Source organism: Alosa alosa, chromosome 22 (assembly GCF_017589495.1).
Source record: "Alosa alosa isolate M-15738 ecotype Scorff River chromosome 22, AALO_Geno_1.1, whole genome shotgun sequence".
Taxonomy (NCBI): domain Eukaryota; kingdom Metazoa; phylum Chordata; class Actinopteri; order Clupeiformes; family Clupeidae; genus Alosa; species Alosa alosa.
Window position 1 is genome coordinate 21,074,624 of NC_063210.1, and position 16,858 is coordinate 21,091,481.

The window sequence follows — 16,858 nt, forward strand, 5'->3', positions numbered from 1 at the left end:
TAGCCAAGTGGTAGGAGGTGGGGTGGGCATGTCGGAGTGGACCAATCGATCGCGGATGCTATCGGGTTCTGTCCAAGGTCACAGGCCTGTTCTACATAGAGTTTTTGAATGGCTGCCCTCTGACAGGCGTCTGCGCTGTCCTCTGCCCCCCTTATACTCCTGTCTGTCCTGTTCTTTCTTTTGTCCTGTCTTATATGTTGTGTTATGTCTTATATGTCACTATATGCCTGCAAGGGAAATTGCTTTTAACTCAGTGTTTAGAGCGTTCGACTCCCATGCCAGTGTGTGTTGAGGTGGCGGCTTCAAGGACTGTCAGCGGCGGACAAATTACGACCTCGGTTACATTTATCACAAAAGACGTTTGTACAGAGTTGCCGGAGATCTGTCAACGTTAACGGTGCTGTGGTCACTGCAATGATTGGAGCCACATACACTCATCAGCGTCCGCATAAAGACAAATAAGGGTGTTACATCAACTGCTTTCCATGTTAACCATACAGTATGTATGCATGTTAATTTGCTGCGTTGATGACGTTTCACGATTGATGACATTTCTTCTGATTGCTGCAGATTTGTAACTTTCTGATATGAACTGGGCACGAACAAATAGCCTACATGACATATTTACATGTCAAAAACTTGTAGCACAACACATTATCCTGGCCACATGAGCCGATGTATGAACAAATCATTGAAAAAATAAGAGAGAAAGAACAATGATAATACCCATAATAATTACTTTTTTATTATATAAAATGTTTATGCTGTGTCCTTATGGGCTTGATGTGTTGTTTGTGTCTGTGTGCCTACACAGAATTCTACATCAAATATAGAACTAATCAGAAATGCTGATGTCAATAAGGTAGGCTACACAGTAGGCTAGGTGACCAGTAGTGATCATAGTGTCAGCTAGCCATACTACGGTATAGAGGTGAATGGCTTGAAAACTCATATTGGCATGTTATGTCCAAATGCCTTGTCTGTTTGTAATGGCTTGTCAAATAGTTTTGAGCATGTTCATGTTTATGTTTGTGTATGACGTTTACTGATTGAAAAGTTCAACATTAGTACAATATGAATGAACATGAATAGTAGGCCATAATCTAAAATGTAGCACATCAGATATTAATTTGATTTTGTTTGATTCTTTAATGAATCTTACTTGTGTTGTTTTCTCTTATCACTTTCAGGGTCTGTTGCATTCCATAAAGGTGTACCACAGACTGATGGTAGGAGCTAAGAGAAAGATACAGAGAGAAAGAAAAACATGAATAACGAGAGGGAGGAAGAGGAAGATCAAGCAGGACCTTCTTCTAAAGTCAAACTCAGTCAGAAGGAAAAGGAACTCCAGACATCCATATCTTGTAAGTGTACATTTACTTTGATTATATTACCTTACTTACTACACAACCTTACAGTTTTGCCGTTTTACATTTTGGAATCTGTCTTTGCAAAGGTTGTTGATCTCTGGTCAATGGTGGATCATTTAACTTTCCTCCCTTCCATGCTCCTGAAGAAGCGTGTTGATTGGCTGGAATAGTGAATGTAAAGGTCCGAATCTACAGTAGACAAACACTGTTCCAGTTTTTGAGTCAATTTTTGAGTGCACACACAGAATAGACAGCTAGAGGATCACAAGCAGTAATTAGACAGTTAACAAAAGTGTATTTGGATTGAAATCACAGACTGCTCTCCACTGTGCTCTAGGACTAGATATATACAGAACACTGTATCAACTTCTATTTCAGTGTGTGTGTGTGTGTGTGTTCCCTCCGACCATTCACCCCTCTGCATGCTGCATGAACCCCCCCAACATCTGGAGTCAGTAGCCCACATCATGAACAGCTGTAGCTCTCTTAAAGGGCTGTATATCGCCAGACATGACGGACTTGTGGACCTCATAGCTGCTCAGATCTCACACACAGAGCAAGAGCAGATCTATAAACACACCACTGTCCACTCTGAATGGTTTAATTCACCTGCAAACATCTTCTCTGGAATTGCAAACACACCGAACATTATCTCCATTTCTCAGAATGCTAAAAGTTAAAATATTTAGTGTCATGTGCTTTTGATCTATTTATGGAGGACTCATACTGTACAAAAGCTCTAAAATATCAGCCTTTGATTTCTGCCATTGAGAACCTACTGTAGGATAGAGATAGATAGATAGATACTTTATTGATCCCCAGGGGAAATTCAAGGTCTCAGTAGCATACAGACAACACACACACACATTCATTAACAGCAGAAAAAGTAATTAAAGTATATAATATAAAAACACAACTAAGCAATAAGGACAGTAGAAGATAAAGAATATACTAATATACTAAAATACAAATTATACTAACTAACACATCAATTCTAAAAACAGTAGATACAAAGTGGATACAGTGGATACAAATGCCAGCTCACATATACATAGGTTGGCGGTCCATGGACTTTGCATTGGGGGACTATATAAAACTAAGGCCAAGCAGCTAGTGAAGTACTGTTCCATATCAGCAATTATAGGAGGCATGTTAATTTGAAAGAGACGATGTTTGCTGTTAACCTGACTCTCGGCAGATGAATTTCGTGAGTGGAGCTAGGCGGAACGAAATACGAATCTGTAAACTCATGATAGATTGCTGAACTGCTTTAATCTACTGGATTGTTCAGAAGATTTGATTCCTAATGTAACTTGACTTGTAAAGTGGAATCAAATAAAGTATATAAACTGTGTGTATTTGTGGACCTAGTGGACTCAGATGAGGAAAAGAAGATGAAGAAGAAGAAGAAGAAGAGGAGGAGAGCCTCCAAAGTGGGCGTGTCTTCATCTGACTCTGACAGGTCAGTCTTTATAGAGGGCAAAAGATATTGTGACTAGAAGGCACTATCGTGTTGAAGAGGAGGTTTGGATGTGACTAGAAGACACTAGTGTTGGAGTGGACGTTTGGATTTGACTATAAGACACTAGTGTTGGAGTGGAGGTTTGGATGTGACTAGACACTAGTGTTGGAGTGGGGAATGGATGAACATTATTATACTGAATTTTGCATTTTGCATCTCTTTTTATGATATCCATGTTTTTCTTCTTATGTTATATTTATCCATAGTAAGTATATCCAGTGTTTCATTTGAAATAGTGTACTATACACACACCAGCTCTTCTCTCATCCTCCCCCTTCCTATCTCCCCTCTCCTCTCTATCCTCCTATCTTCTCATCTATCTATCTCTCTCTCTTTCTCTCTCTCTCTCTCTCTCTCTCTCTCTCTGAATATATCTACCAGTATATATACATATATATAGGGCTGCACAATTGACCAGAATAAAATTGCGACAATCTCGATTCACACCTATATGCAACCTAATTTTAGAACAGCCACGATTCTGCCATATTTTTTAAACACATTGTTCATTTCTCTTTCTTTAAAAAAATGACAGTGTTCCGTTTCTGCTGCTCTGTCACATTAAGGGAAAACAAACCCAGTGGGAGCAAGTGAATGACAGGGCAAATGACAAGTTGTACTAAGATGAATAAAATGGACAAAATGAGTACAGTTGGTTTAGAATGCTTACCTTGGCTTTTACTGTTAACATGTATTACAATTCTGTTAGTCAGTTGAGTTTTGGAGGAAAAGTATAAACTCATTTGAAAAACAAAATGCATGTTATAGCCTACAAACTCCCTGCATGTTTACATTATGTTCCTATTGAGAAAATGACATTACAGTATGAGCTGTAGTCGTTTTTACATTACATTACTTTAATCTTTTTAAATAGTATATAACATATAATTAATTCATTTACATTCTGAATCTAGCAGGACTATTGTACAAATGTTGTGGTTGAGGTGTATTTGTGATTCTGTCATTGATCCAGATGGACACCAGAGAAGACAGATGTCCATGAGAAATTCCGATCCACATTAAAGAGCAAGTTTCAACATCTGGTTAAGGGAGTACCTAATCAGGGAGAAACCAGACTCCTCCAGGAGATCTTTACAAAAAGGGAAAGAGTAAGGGTCAATGATGAACACGAGGTCAGACAGATAGAGAGAGCATCCTGGAGAGAAGCAGCACGTGGCAGACTAATCAAATGCAGTAAGATCTTTGAACCCTTATCTGGTCACAGACAACAGAAAACCATCAGAACAGTGCTGACAAAGGGAGTGGCTGGCATTGGGAAAACAGTCTCTGTGCAGAAGTTCATCCTGGACTGGGCTGAGGGAACAGCCAATCAGGATGTCCACTTCATATTTCCTCTTCCTTTCCGAGAGTTGAACCTGATGATGGACAAGCAACTCAGTCTGGTGGAGCTTATTCAACACTTTTTTCCAGAAATAAAAGATTCAAACATCTTCACCAGCTCAAAGCACAGAGTCATGTTCATCTTTGATGGTTTGGATGAGTGTCGACTTTCTCTAGATTTCCGTTCCAACCTGAGTTGTCGTGATGTGACAGAGCCAGTCTCAGTGAACTTGCTGCTGACAAACCTCATCAAGAGGAATCTGCTTCCCTCTGCTCTCCTCTGGATCACCACTCGACCAGCAGCAGCCAGTCAGATCCCTCCTGGGTATGTTGACCAGGTGACAGAAATAAGGGGATTCAGTGACCTGCAGAAAAATAAGTACTTTAAGAAGTACTTTAAGAAAAGAACCAGTAATGAGAACCTCGCCAGCAAAACCATCACACATCTGAAGTCATCCAGGAGCCTCTACATCATGTGCCACATTCCGGTCTTCTGTTGGATTTCAGCCACTGTGGTAAAGAGATCATTTGAATCAGAAAAAGTAGAAATGCCAAGAACTCTCACTCAAATGTACACTCACTTCCTGATCATTCAGACAAGCATAAAACATGTCAAGTACACAGAGAGAAAAGAGACAGATGAAGAGATGATTTTCAAACTGGGGAAACTGGCTTTCCAACAGCTGGAGAAAGGCAATCTGATCTTCTATGAGGAAGACCTGAGTGAATGTGGCATTGATGTCACAGAAGCATCAGTGTACTCAGGAGTGTGTACTCAGATCTTCAGAGAGGAGTCTGGGCTGTACCATGGGAAAGTGTTCAGCTTTTTGCATCTGAGCATTCAAGAGTTTCTTGCAGCTTTATATGTGTTCCTCTGCTTCAAAAACACAGAGAGAAGCATGTCTGACCAACATCAAACCTCTCAGCTCTCTGCTCTGTTCAGTTTGGCAACACTGCATGACCTACACAAGACTGCAGTGGACCTGGCCTTACAAATTGAGAATGGACACCTGGACCTTTTCCTCCGCTTCCTGTTGGGCCTCTCACTGGAGTCCAATCAGAATCTCCTAATGCACCTACTGCCACAGACAAGAAGTCAACCACAGAGCTCAGAGCAAACAGTCCAGTATATCAAACAGAAGATCAGAGATCAAAGAAATTCAGACAGAAGGATCAACCTGTTCTACTGTCTGAATGAGCTGAATCACCATGCTGTAGTGGAGGTCATTGACAGGAGCTCAGGAACTCTGTCTGTAGACATGCTCGTACCAGGACAGTGGAAGACTAGGAGATTTAAGTTTAAGATTCCAGAAGAGCAGCTGGATGAGTTTGACCTGCAGAAGTACATAAAGACACCAGAGACTGATCAGACTGAACTCCTCAGTCCAGATAAAGTTCTTCAGAGGCTGGTTCCAGTGGTCACATCAGCACTGTGAGTAAACCTGTAATCTGGGACACTGTGTGTAGGACACTCTATGGTCAGGGCCACCACATTGATAATATCCTGTCATCCCAAATACCACTCTAGTAATGAGCTTAGATCTAGATTTTGTTTGTGATGTTTGATGTTTGAGTTTTGCAACAGTAAAGATAATGTACTTTGTAAACCCATGGAACAGTGAGGGGAGAAAGCAGTCTGACACCCCCAGAGTATTTGTTCCTGCCATTAAAAGGCAAGTTATATGAAACCATATTCCTCCACTTCACACAGAGTTAAACAAGGTTGGATATATTTATGTGATATTGCTGAAAGAGTCTTTACTTATTTTATAATCTATGGCTTTGGATACAGTTTGATAGTTTTTGATTACATTAAGTTAGTTTCCTTAGTAAAGTTGTAATATCTACAGTATGTTGAATTTAATTGCCCACTCTCCATATTTATGCCCTGCCTATTAAACTCATATGTATAACATATGAGATAGCATCTCACTTATTGGGATAATATTTATATTTAGAATTTTAACATCTTGTTGCCCCTTTGGATCCTCATCTGTGTGTCTGAGAGGTGTCAGAACTAACAGCATACAGTGTGAGAGATGCAGTGTGTATGTGTGTGTGTGTGTGTATGTTGTGTGTCTGTGTGCGTGTTTCGGTGTGTCTGTGTGTGTGTCTGTTTGTGTCTGTCTGTATGTGCTTGTGTCTGTCAAACCCCTTGATGTGTGTGTGTGTGTGTGTGTGTGTGTGTCTGTGTGTCTGTGTGTTCAGTATGTGAGTGTAATAATTAGCTCATCTATGGTGTGCATGAGTTTATCTCTGTGGCTCTCGAGAGTGTGAGAAAGTCAAAGACAAAGTCAGCTTTATTGTCAATTTCTCCACATGTACCAGACAGAAGAATCGAAAAAAAAACTTTTCTCTCTATCCCACATTGAAAGAAAATAAAGTGCATTGACATTAATTCTAAAAGACTAAAATTATTAACAGCAGTAAAATAAATGACGTTTTCTAAACAAAGTTTGGGTGGAGCCCTAATGGATGATTGACAGCAATTAACTCACCTGTCTTCCGCCGCCAGGGTATTTAAGCCGGCCTCATTATCCATACGTTACACGTGGCGGCGCTCGCTACTTCAAGGCTCTAACATAGTGGTCCCCAAACTTTTTCTTCCGAGGGCCAGCTTACTATGCCTGGCTCTAAGAGAGGGCCAGAGACTCGGAGTATATCAGTAACCATAAATAGCTTAGTGCTGTGAACAACAGCAGTCTACCTTAGTTGAATATTCCATTACATTTAATCTATAGGCTATTGCAATTTAATACCATTGTTAGCTGTGTTTACATTGCCATCATGCCATATCAGTGTAAAACGTAACTAAAATTAAATAATACTAATAAAAACACTTTTGCATTCCCAAAAGTATATTTTATTAAAAATGTGTCAACTCTGAAAATGTAAAGTTCTCAAACTATGAAAATTTTATGAAGCGCTGAAGTGGTCTGAAATGACCACCATTCTAACTTTCACTCACCTGAACTTGTGACCTCTTTGTAGGCCTATGAACATTTGAAGTCCCAGAAATATGACTTGAATAGAAGTTAGTTAGTTATTAACAATTAATTGATAAACTTTTACAATACTTTGAGCACTGATGCAGTCAGCATAGGCCTCTTACATTGTTTGCAGGTAGGCCTACATTTCATTCCGTTTTTGATGGCAAACGCGAAACAGCGCCAAAATAACCACCAGTGGACAAAAAGAGTATTACATGTGTACTGTTAAGACGCCATGGAGAATGAATGGGGGAAATTGCGGAGGTTATAGTTTGACGATGTCGTACTCCCGTGCGGGGCGGTTGCTATATACCACGGACATGTTTTGGGGGGGCACCCAAAATGAGATGGCGGGCCGTAGTTTGGGGACCACTGCTCTAACATCAGGCTGCTCTAAGCTCGCGTTTTCACGTCTCAAGATGATCCAGGTAACTCGAAATGCTCTAAATTCTAACATGGCTCGCCACGCCAAGCGTCTGAAGTTTGTATCCACTGTCCAGCGGAGGCCAATCTTCCGAAGATCACTCAATCCATAATCCGTGTTGGCATCGGAAATGAACAGGTTTTGTTCATTCACTTCCTATAGTTGCCCAGTGACTTCTCATAAACTGATGCTAGCGTTGTTGGATATTTAAGCTACTTATAACGAACTGATAAGCCTCAACCTTAAGTGCCCAGTATTTCCGCTGGCTTGTTCCGCACGCTGTTTAAATGATGGCGCTGCGTCACAGACGTCAGCAATTATTAAAGCGATAGTACACATTTGTAATTCGCGTCAGGCGACGCAGACAGCCAGGACTGTGATTGGTCAACTCGTCCTGTGTCAATGGCCGGCGTTTCAAGTAGCTACTGCAGTATAGCAACAAGCTAGTTCACTTTGCAAATAAACTCAAGTCATATTTGGTTACAATGACTGATTATCCGTATGTTTTAAAATTAGCACTTCGCCAGCAAGCAGTGCTTTGTGGGCAGTTGCGCTAAGTTCGCTCTCAGCAGGCCCTCAAACCCCAGTCTACAGCCAAAATATATTAATGACACTTCTTGAACACCGGTTTATTGTTTCATTCCATGCCAACACTGACAGGAGGGATTGATCGTCCCCCATTGACAGCTTATTGAATTGTTTGCTATTATCGCGCGCGCCGCGCACTGTCGTTTATCGCATCGCCAATGCATTATCTAATTGCAAGCTGCAATTATTTATGTCAGATCTCCTTTTGTGTGAATTAGTGAAACACGATACTGTACTGACGTGCTCACCAATCAGAAGCGGCACAACTTTGGATATTAGCTAAATCTTGACATAAAAAAACCCAAGTCATGCAGCAACTACTACGCCGAGCTCCAGGTCCCATGCAACGTCGGCTCCACCAACCCCCGAGAACCATGCAACAGCAGCTACGCCGAGCCCCAAGACCCACGAAACGATGGCTTCGTTGAGCCCCAGAACCATGCAGCAAATACACCCGAGCTTCACGACTCCTACAGCAGCAGCTACACCGAGGCCCAATGACGGCTCTGCCGAGCCCAAAGCCCCATGCAGCAACAGCTCCAACGAGCCCCAGAACCCAGGCAACGACGGCTCCACCCGAGCCCCAGGACCAAGCAACGCACGGCTCCACGAGCCCCAGGACCCAGGCAGCGGCGGCTCCACCGAGCCCCAGGACCCAGGCAGCGGCGGCTCCACCCGAGCCCCAGGACCCATGCAGAAGCAGCTCCGCCCGAGCCCATAGGGACCATTTAGGAACAGCTCCGCCAAGGTTCAGGACCTATCTAATGACTGCTCCGCTGAGCCCCAAGACCATGCAGCAACGTCTCGGCTGAACCCCGTGACCCTCGCGGCAGCAGCTCTGCTGAACCCTGACACCCATCGTTCCCACGGTTATGCAATACACAAATGTCCACCGCTGAGCAAGCGCAACGAAGATCCACTCTTGCGTACTTGCCGCTTGCCTCGCTATACTTTGCAAGGGGTTCATGTCACAGCACTCTGATTCACCCTCCATCATGTTTACCGGCCTCCATTGTGCTGCTGAGATGTAGTGAGTCTACATGCCCCTCGTCTCATTTCATTCCCGATGGCAGATCTTGAGAGTTAGACCAGGACACAATTACGTTTACTACCAATCAGACTAAACCGATCAGTTCCGAAAAGGACACTCCATATTCATATTCAACTCTGCCTCAGATCCTCAGCTTTCGTACCCATCACACTACATCTCATATCGGTCAGCTCAAGCATCGCCTACTAGCCCGCTCTTCATCTCAGATGAATGGTACCCATCACTCGTCACAGGATCCAGACTCTTAATATATATTCTTGTCAAATCTGGTTCCCGCAGACCGCTACTCTGTGCATTCAGGATGGTGGTGGAGGAATTTGTTGTGTTGACTGAAAAAAATATGAAACCCAGTGTGTGTGAGTGTGTGTGTGTGTGTGTGTGTGTTAGTTATAGTTAGAGGTACAGTATGTGAGTGTGATAATCAGATATGTCATCATGTGTTATGTTTCTCCAGGCTGTGGAATTGTTCCCTCACAAAGAAGAGCTGTGCTGCGATAGCGTCAGCTGCCAGATCAAACTCCTGCAGTTTGAAGGAGCTGAACCTGAGTAGCAATAAGCTTCATGATGCAGGAGTTCAGCATCTCTCAGAGCTCCTCAAAAATCCCCACTCCAAACTGGAGAAACTAGAGTGAGTCTGAACACACAACAACAGATCTGTGGGGCGCTGTGATGAATGAGTCATGAGTGGAGTTCATAAGTTTGTGTGTGTGTGTGTCAAATAGGGTGAGTATGTTTGTGAGAGTGGCCCCCTGTGGTGAGTACATGATAAAATGCAGTGTGTGGAGGAGCAGTGTTATTGTGTGTGTGTGTGTGTGTGTGTGTGTGTGTGTGTGTGTGGTGTGTGTGTGTGTCTCTTTGTGTGTGTGTGTGTGCGTCTATTGTGTAGACAAAAGTATAATCAGCTCATGTATAGTGTGCAGATGTTGGTCAGTGTGTGTGTGTGTTTGCGGGGCACTGTTTGATTGTTTAGGTATGGTGTTTGTATGTTTGTTTGGCAGTGCCTAGCTGAGATAAGTGAATGATAACCAAAATCAGATTGTGTGTGTGTGTGTGTGTGTGTGTGTGTGTGTGTGTGTGTGTGTGTGTGTGTGTGTGTGTGTGTGTGTGTGCGCGCGCGCGTATGTTATGTAGATAAAAGTTCAAGAGCAGAGTGTGTGTGTGTGTGTTGTATAGTTACAGGTACAGTATGTGAGTGTAATAATCGGATATGTCATCATGTGTTATGTTTCTCCAGGCTGTGGAATTGTTCCCTCACAAAGAAGAGCTGTGCTGCGATAGCGTCAGCTGCCAGATCAAACTCCTGCAGTTTGAAGGAGCTGAACCTGAGTAGCAATAAGCTTCATGATGCAGGAGTTCAGCATCTCTCAGAGCTCCTCAAGAATCCCCACTGCAAACTGGAGAAATTAACGTGAGTCTGAACACACAACAACAGATCAGTGTGTGTGTGTGTGTGTGGGGTGGGGGGGCTGTGATGAATGAGTCATGAGTGGAGTTCATAAGTTTGTGTGTGTGTTTGTGTGTGTCATAACCCAGGATGTGTGTGTGAGTGTTTGTGACACTCTTTGATTGTTTAAATAGGATGAGTATGTGTGTGGCAGTGGCGCCCTGTGGTGAGTGCATGATAATATGCAGTGTGTGAGGAAGCAGTGTTTGTGTGTGTGTGTGTGTGTGTGTGCGTGCGTGCGTGTTGTTTAGAGGTACAGTATGTGAGTGTAATAATCAGATGTGTCATCATGTGTTATGTTTCTCCAGGCTAAATCGGTGTTCCCTCACAGAGAAGAGCTGTGCTGCGATAGCGTCAGCTGCCAGATCAAACTCCTGCAGTTTGAAGGAGCTGAACCTGAGTGGCAATGAGCTTCATGATGCAGGAGTTCAGCATCTCTCAGAGCTCCTCAAGAATCCCCACTGCAAACTGGAGAAACTAGTGTGAGTCTGAACACACAACACACACAACAACAGATCTGTGTGTGTGTGTGTGTGTGGTGTGTGTGTGCAGTGATGAATGAGTCATGAGGGGAGTTCATAATTGTGTGTGCGTGTGTATGTGTGTGTCATAACCCAGGATGTGAGTGTGAGTGTGTGTCACTCTTTATTGTTCAAATAGGCTGAGTATGTGTGTGGCAGTGGCCCCCTGTGGTGAGTGCATGATAATATGCAGTGTGTGAGGAAGCAGTGTGTCAGTGTGTGTGTGTGTGTGTGTGTGTGTGTCAAATAGGGTGAGTATGTTTGTGGGAGTGGCCCCCTGTGGTGAGTACATGATAAAATGCAGTGTGTGGAGGAGCAGTGTTACTGTGTGTGTGTGTGTGTGTGTGTGTGTGCGTGCGGTGTGTGTCTGTGTCTCTTTGTGTGTGTGTGTGTGCGTCTATTGTGTAGACAAAAGTATAATCAGCTCATGTATAGTGTGCAGATGTTGGTCAGTGTGTGTGTGTGTTTGCGGGGCACTGTTTGATTGTTTAGGTATGGTGTTTGTATGTTTGTTTGGCAGTGCCTAGCTGAGATAAGTGAATGATGACCAAAATCAGAGAGTGTGTGTGTGTGCGCGCGCGCGTATGTTATGTAGATAAAAGTTCAAGAGCAGAGTGTGTGTGTGTGTTGTATAGTTACAGGTACAGTATGTGAGTGTAATAATCAGATATGTCATCATGTGTTATGTTTCTCCAGGCTGAGTAGTTGTTCCCTCACAGAGAAGAGCTGTGCTGTGATAGCATCAGCTGCCAGATCAAACTCCTGCAGTTTGAAGGAGCTGAACCTGAGTAGCAATAAGCTTCATGATGCAGGAGTTCAGCATCTCTCAGAGCTCCTCAAGAATCCCCACTGCAAACTGGAGAAACTAATGTGAGTCTGAACCATAGACTGTAAAAAAAGATTAGAATGTTGCCGCTTGGTCTGAACACACTGTGTGTGTGACACTCTTTATTGTTCAAATAGGGCGAGTACAGTATGTGTGTGTGTGTGTGGGGGGGGGCACTCTTTGATTGTTCAGGTGCCTGTACTACGAAGCGTGATTACTGGCTTATCTGGGTAACTTTGAGAGTAACTTGATCACGTGTGGCGTAACTTCACGATTAGCCCGTACTACGAAAAGTGGATAGGTTTTAACCGAGGTATGCTGCAATGGCAATTTACGCTGCATCCCAAACCTGCTCCGAGCAGGTTATGTTCTTGGTTAACCCGAGGTTTCCGTTTAACCACACCCTTTATAGGTATCACCCCTCCGCTAACAACTTCTTCCGAGACTATGTCTGCGCACCTGGATGATCTCTTCAGTTCTTCTTCTCTTGTCTCTTCAGTTCATAAGTGTGTGTGTGTGTGTGTGTGTCTCTGTGTGTGTGTGTGTGTGTGTGTGTGTGTGTGTGTGAGAGAGTGTTTGTTTGTATGGTGTTTTCCATAGTGGTGTAACAGTGTTTCCCATGCATTGACTTATTTGTGGCGGCCCAACACAATATCAACACTGACCACCACACAATGATTTTTCCAGTTTGTACTAAATTATACTTAAATCTGGTTAGCATCATAACCACGCTGCGCTAATTTGTTAAAAACTGTTGCAAATATAATTCAATTCTGTGGGAAACTCTCTTTCTGTGTGTGTGTTTGTTTGTTTGTTTGTATATGTGTCTCTTTCTGTGTGTGTGTTTTTGTCTGTTTCTCTCTCTCTCTCTTTCTCTGTGTGTGTGTGTGTGTGTGTGTGTGTGTGTGTGTGTGTATGTTTTAGTGTGCAAACTGAAGAAACTAATGAGAAACTAATGTGATTGTTAACACATTAGTAATTTGTCCTCTAGAGTGAATCATCGTACCTTCCTAAAGGACAGTCCAGCAGCAGCCTCTGCTTACAGCTCCCACTCAGATGCTGCAGAGCTGAACCTCAGAGACAAAGCCCAGCAGGACCCAGGAGCACAGCTGCTCTCTCTGGACACTCACACGTGAGTCTGGTAGACAATGGAACACACTCACTCTCTCTCTCTCACTCACACACACACACACACAGACACACACCAGAGGTTGCGCTACACTTTTTGGTAACACTTTATTTGAAGGAGTGTGCATAAAACTGTATGAGTGTTTATGAATATTATGTTCATGTCAAGTTGGGATGTCTTGATTATGACAACAGTAACCATGATAACACACAGAGCATGAGGTTATCAGGCAGAATGTTGAGGATAAAATGGATGGAGAGGATGGGGTGTGTGTGTGCGCGTGTGTGTGCATGTGTGTGTGAAGGAGATCTGCCCCATGACCTGCTGGGCAGCCTCACCACCCTCTGCAGTGCCTTCCTCTCTTGTGCTGGGCTGTTGCCAAACCACACAGCCATGCAGCAGGTTAGCATGTGCTCCTCAGTGTTCTGTCCGATTAAAGGCATAACAACAAAAACAAAAACAGGATGGGACTGTAAACAGTGGGAGGGAAAATGTCTGTGGCTACATCCATCAGTTCCGCGGCACATAGCCTGGGGACATGTCCTGGGACCTGCCTCCTTGCATGTGTTCACTCTGCATACAGTATATTTGGAGGGAGAAACTTCTCATTATGCTGCTTTTTCTGTGTTCAAGTAATCTGTGTCTGTCTGTGTGTGTGTGTGTGTGTGTGTGGTAAAGGGAGGATCACCACAATGATGTCCCACAGAGGAGCTGTGAATCCTGTGCTGAAGTTCCAGACTCCAGCCACTGGGTCCAGGTGGAGCCTGAAGTCTCCACAGAGAGCGTCTCCACCTACAGCCTGAGCTCTCCTGCAGGGAGCTATGAGTGCCCAGAGTCTGGTCTGCGCTGGACATGTGCTGGTCCAGTCACCCTGCAGTACCGCTTCACAGACTGGCATCTCTTGACTGATGAGCTGCCCCACATGCAGTATAGACCAGCTGGCTCTTCAATGGACATCAAGCTCATCTCAGGAAAGCTGGAGGAGATCCATCTGCCACATTTCCTCTGTTTGGGAGGTAGCCAGTCTTCTCTGAAGGATGCTGTGGAGTTTCTGCATAAGCAGGACAGTGGAGTGTCTATAGAGAAGTGTGAGCTGAGTCGCTTCCATGCCAGGCTGGTGAACCCCTCCTTTTCTCTTCTCGGGCTTTTCTACTCTCTGAAATATCTCATATTTCCTGGCACGGAAGAAGAGAAGGAGAAGCAGGTTGACGTCCATGCAGATGTTCTGGTCTATCAGAGCAGCAAAGCACCCCTCATTTTCCGCACATACCTGCTGCCCATGGATATCCATTTGAAAAGGTTAGTGGAGGAGCAGGAAAAATCAGAATTCAGAGGCCACAGACTCCACAAAAACCGGCCTGACATTCCTCTGCGGATGAATGGGTTCTATGCTTTGCACACTTACTGCGTAAAGACCGACTGCTCCAAGACTGACTGCAATTCCGAAATCTGTCCAGGAAGTCTGGGCCTCAGAAACGAAGATTATGTTCCCAACTTCTTTGAGGTGCAGATGAGGGAGACTGTGGACTTCAAAATGAAGCTCAGCAGCTCTGTAGATGAACAGCAAGTCTGGGAAGCACGGATCTTGGCCAGTGAATGCTGGGACAATCCCCAGGCCTCAGTGGAAGGTAGTATGGAGCTAGTGCTGTATGTTAAGCATGTACACATTGCTTTTTTACATGTGTTTGTTTATGTCCTTCCTCTCTTTTGTTTGTTGCTGATGTTATGTCTCTGCCTTAGTGTCCACTACCAGCACAGAGGAGATGCCCTCTGACTCCTCTAGCCCAGTCCAGCCAGCCTCAGTCTTGTCCCCCATTACGGCGCACACTGGTGGAGTTGTTGTGTGTCCTATTGTCTCTGGCAATAATATCAAAAGACAATTATCCATCAAAATTGGTACGAAATTTGCCGCTCGAATTAGGTGCATTTCAAACACATATTTCTGTGTTCGCTGAGGGTTTTCCAAAAGTGCTGTTGTGCACCTACCATTGTTAAATGACAAAATGTGTACTATCATTGAAGGATAACATTCTCTCTCTCTTTCTCTCTCAGATCACATTCCACCAAAGTGAACTTCCAGATGTTGCTAAAACCACCCTTCATCATGTTGCTCTATGTGCCAATCAAATAAAGCTACAGTCTAGTAGCTCTCAGGTTTCCAATTTCACATTTTTGAATACAATTGAATTGAATGTATCTAATGTTTATACTCAAGGCTTAACGTTGTGGCCGTTTAAGATTTGAATAGATAATTATGTATGACGTATCATTTATGTATAAAGTTCCAATTTTCTTCATGCACAGTGATCTCCATTTCCCATTATAGGCTACTGTTATGTACCACTATGTACTGTAAAAATGCCATAAGCTTTAATGAATTCAGTAGGGATTATTAACAAGATAGTGTATTGGTCTGCAACTTTAAAGTGGAATGGTGCATTTGTTTACCTAATTACTGTATATGTTTTTCAATGTTTAACTTCAATAAATAAAACCTAGCTGCAGAGTCATTTGAAGAAATACTCATTTATAATGTTTCTTTGCTGTGAGGGATGTACTTACCAGTACTTGTGTTATTTTTGTATAACAGGCATTGTATCTTGTTAGAATCTTTAACCCACCATAAATAAACTGTAAAGTTGTATTTACCAGTACTTGTGTTATTTGTATAATAGGCATTTTATATTGTTAGAATCTTTAACCCACCATAAATAAACTGTAAAGTTGTATTTACTAGTACTTGTGTTATTTTTGTATAACAGGCATTTTATATTGTTAGAATCTTTAACCTACCATAAATAAACTGTGAAGAGCTTTTGCCAATGGCCTTTAGAGAAGGATGGATCAACAACAGGACACTGACGCGAGTGTTGGAAATGTTTCCAAATGTTTTCACTAGACTCTATTCATTTTGTTCCGATGAATGGAATTCCAGTAATAATGATTCTACAATTTTGTGCAGTTTAGAACCTTTCAGCCAAAGATACCTGCGATTACAACACCTCGTTTTTGCCTTTTCATTTTTAATTAGCTGGCGCCATACCTCAAATGAGTGGATATACAGTACATGGCCCCTGGAGACAAACATATAAAAATAATTTGGTTATCCTAGGCCCTACATTTCTCGAGATATTCACAGAAAACTGACTGGCATAGCACACACGCAGGCATGCAAGCACACACATGCACACAGGCATGCACACGCACACACACATATAAGCACACATGCACGCATGCACAAACACACACACACTCATATAAACCCCCCCACACACACACACACACACACACACACACACAAACAGAGAAGCACACTTATACACAAAAGCGAACACACACATGCACTCACTCATTACCGGTACATACACAAAAGTTGCAAGAGTAGGGGAATGAGTAGGAGATGGAGACAAATTGACAAACGTGATTGAGAATGGAGAGAATGAGCAGGTCATAGCTTTGCAGTACATCTAGTTTATTTAGACTATTCAGTGAGCTGCACTGTCCTGTTCCAGAACATTTGAAGGGACTATCGAAAAGTGTACTGTTTGAAAAAATGTTTTGTGTTTTAAATGTCTCTCTCTCTCTCTCTCTCTCTCTCTGTGTCTCTCCTGCAGTCACCACTACTATACTAGTCACTCACACAAGTTTCTCT

At 43.1% G+C, this 16,858-nt stretch overlaps 1 protein-coding gene across 1 annotated transcript; it reads left to right on the forward strand.

The window, feature by feature from the left end:
• Positions 1-838: 838 nt before the first annotated feature.
• Positions 839-15,892, forward strand: LOC125288051 (protein NLRC3-like). The gene is made up of 12 exons (XM_048234172.1): positions 839-862; positions 1,191-1,364; positions 2,742-2,832; positions 3,866-5,665; positions 9,741-9,914; positions 10,521-10,694; positions 11,039-11,212; positions 11,948-12,121; positions 13,069-13,209; positions 13,885-14,834; positions 14,947-15,102; positions 15,259-15,892. The coding sequence occupies exons 2-12, from the start codon at positions 1,268-1,270 to the stop codon at positions 15,276-15,278; spliced, it is 3,951 nt and encodes a 1,316-aa protein (XP_048090129.1). The 5' UTR covers positions 839-862; positions 1,191-1,267; the 3' UTR covers positions 15,279-15,892.
• Positions 15,893-16,858: the final 966 nt, after the last annotated feature.

Bases quoted from the DNA above. Each gene is read 5' to 3' on its own strand.
- LOC125288051 (XM_048234172.1), top strand. From the start codon at position 1,268: ATGAATAACGAGAGGGAGGAAGAGGAAGATCAAGCAGGACCTTCTTCT. The intron at 11,213-11,947 runs GTGAGTCTGAAC...ATGTTTCTCCAG, and splicing joins TGCAAACTGGAGAAACTAGT to GCTGAGTAGTTGTTCCCTCA. The intron at 13,210-13,884 runs GTGAGTCTGGTA...TGTGTGGTAAAG, and splicing joins CTCTCTCTGGACACTCACAC to GGAGGATCACCACAATGATG.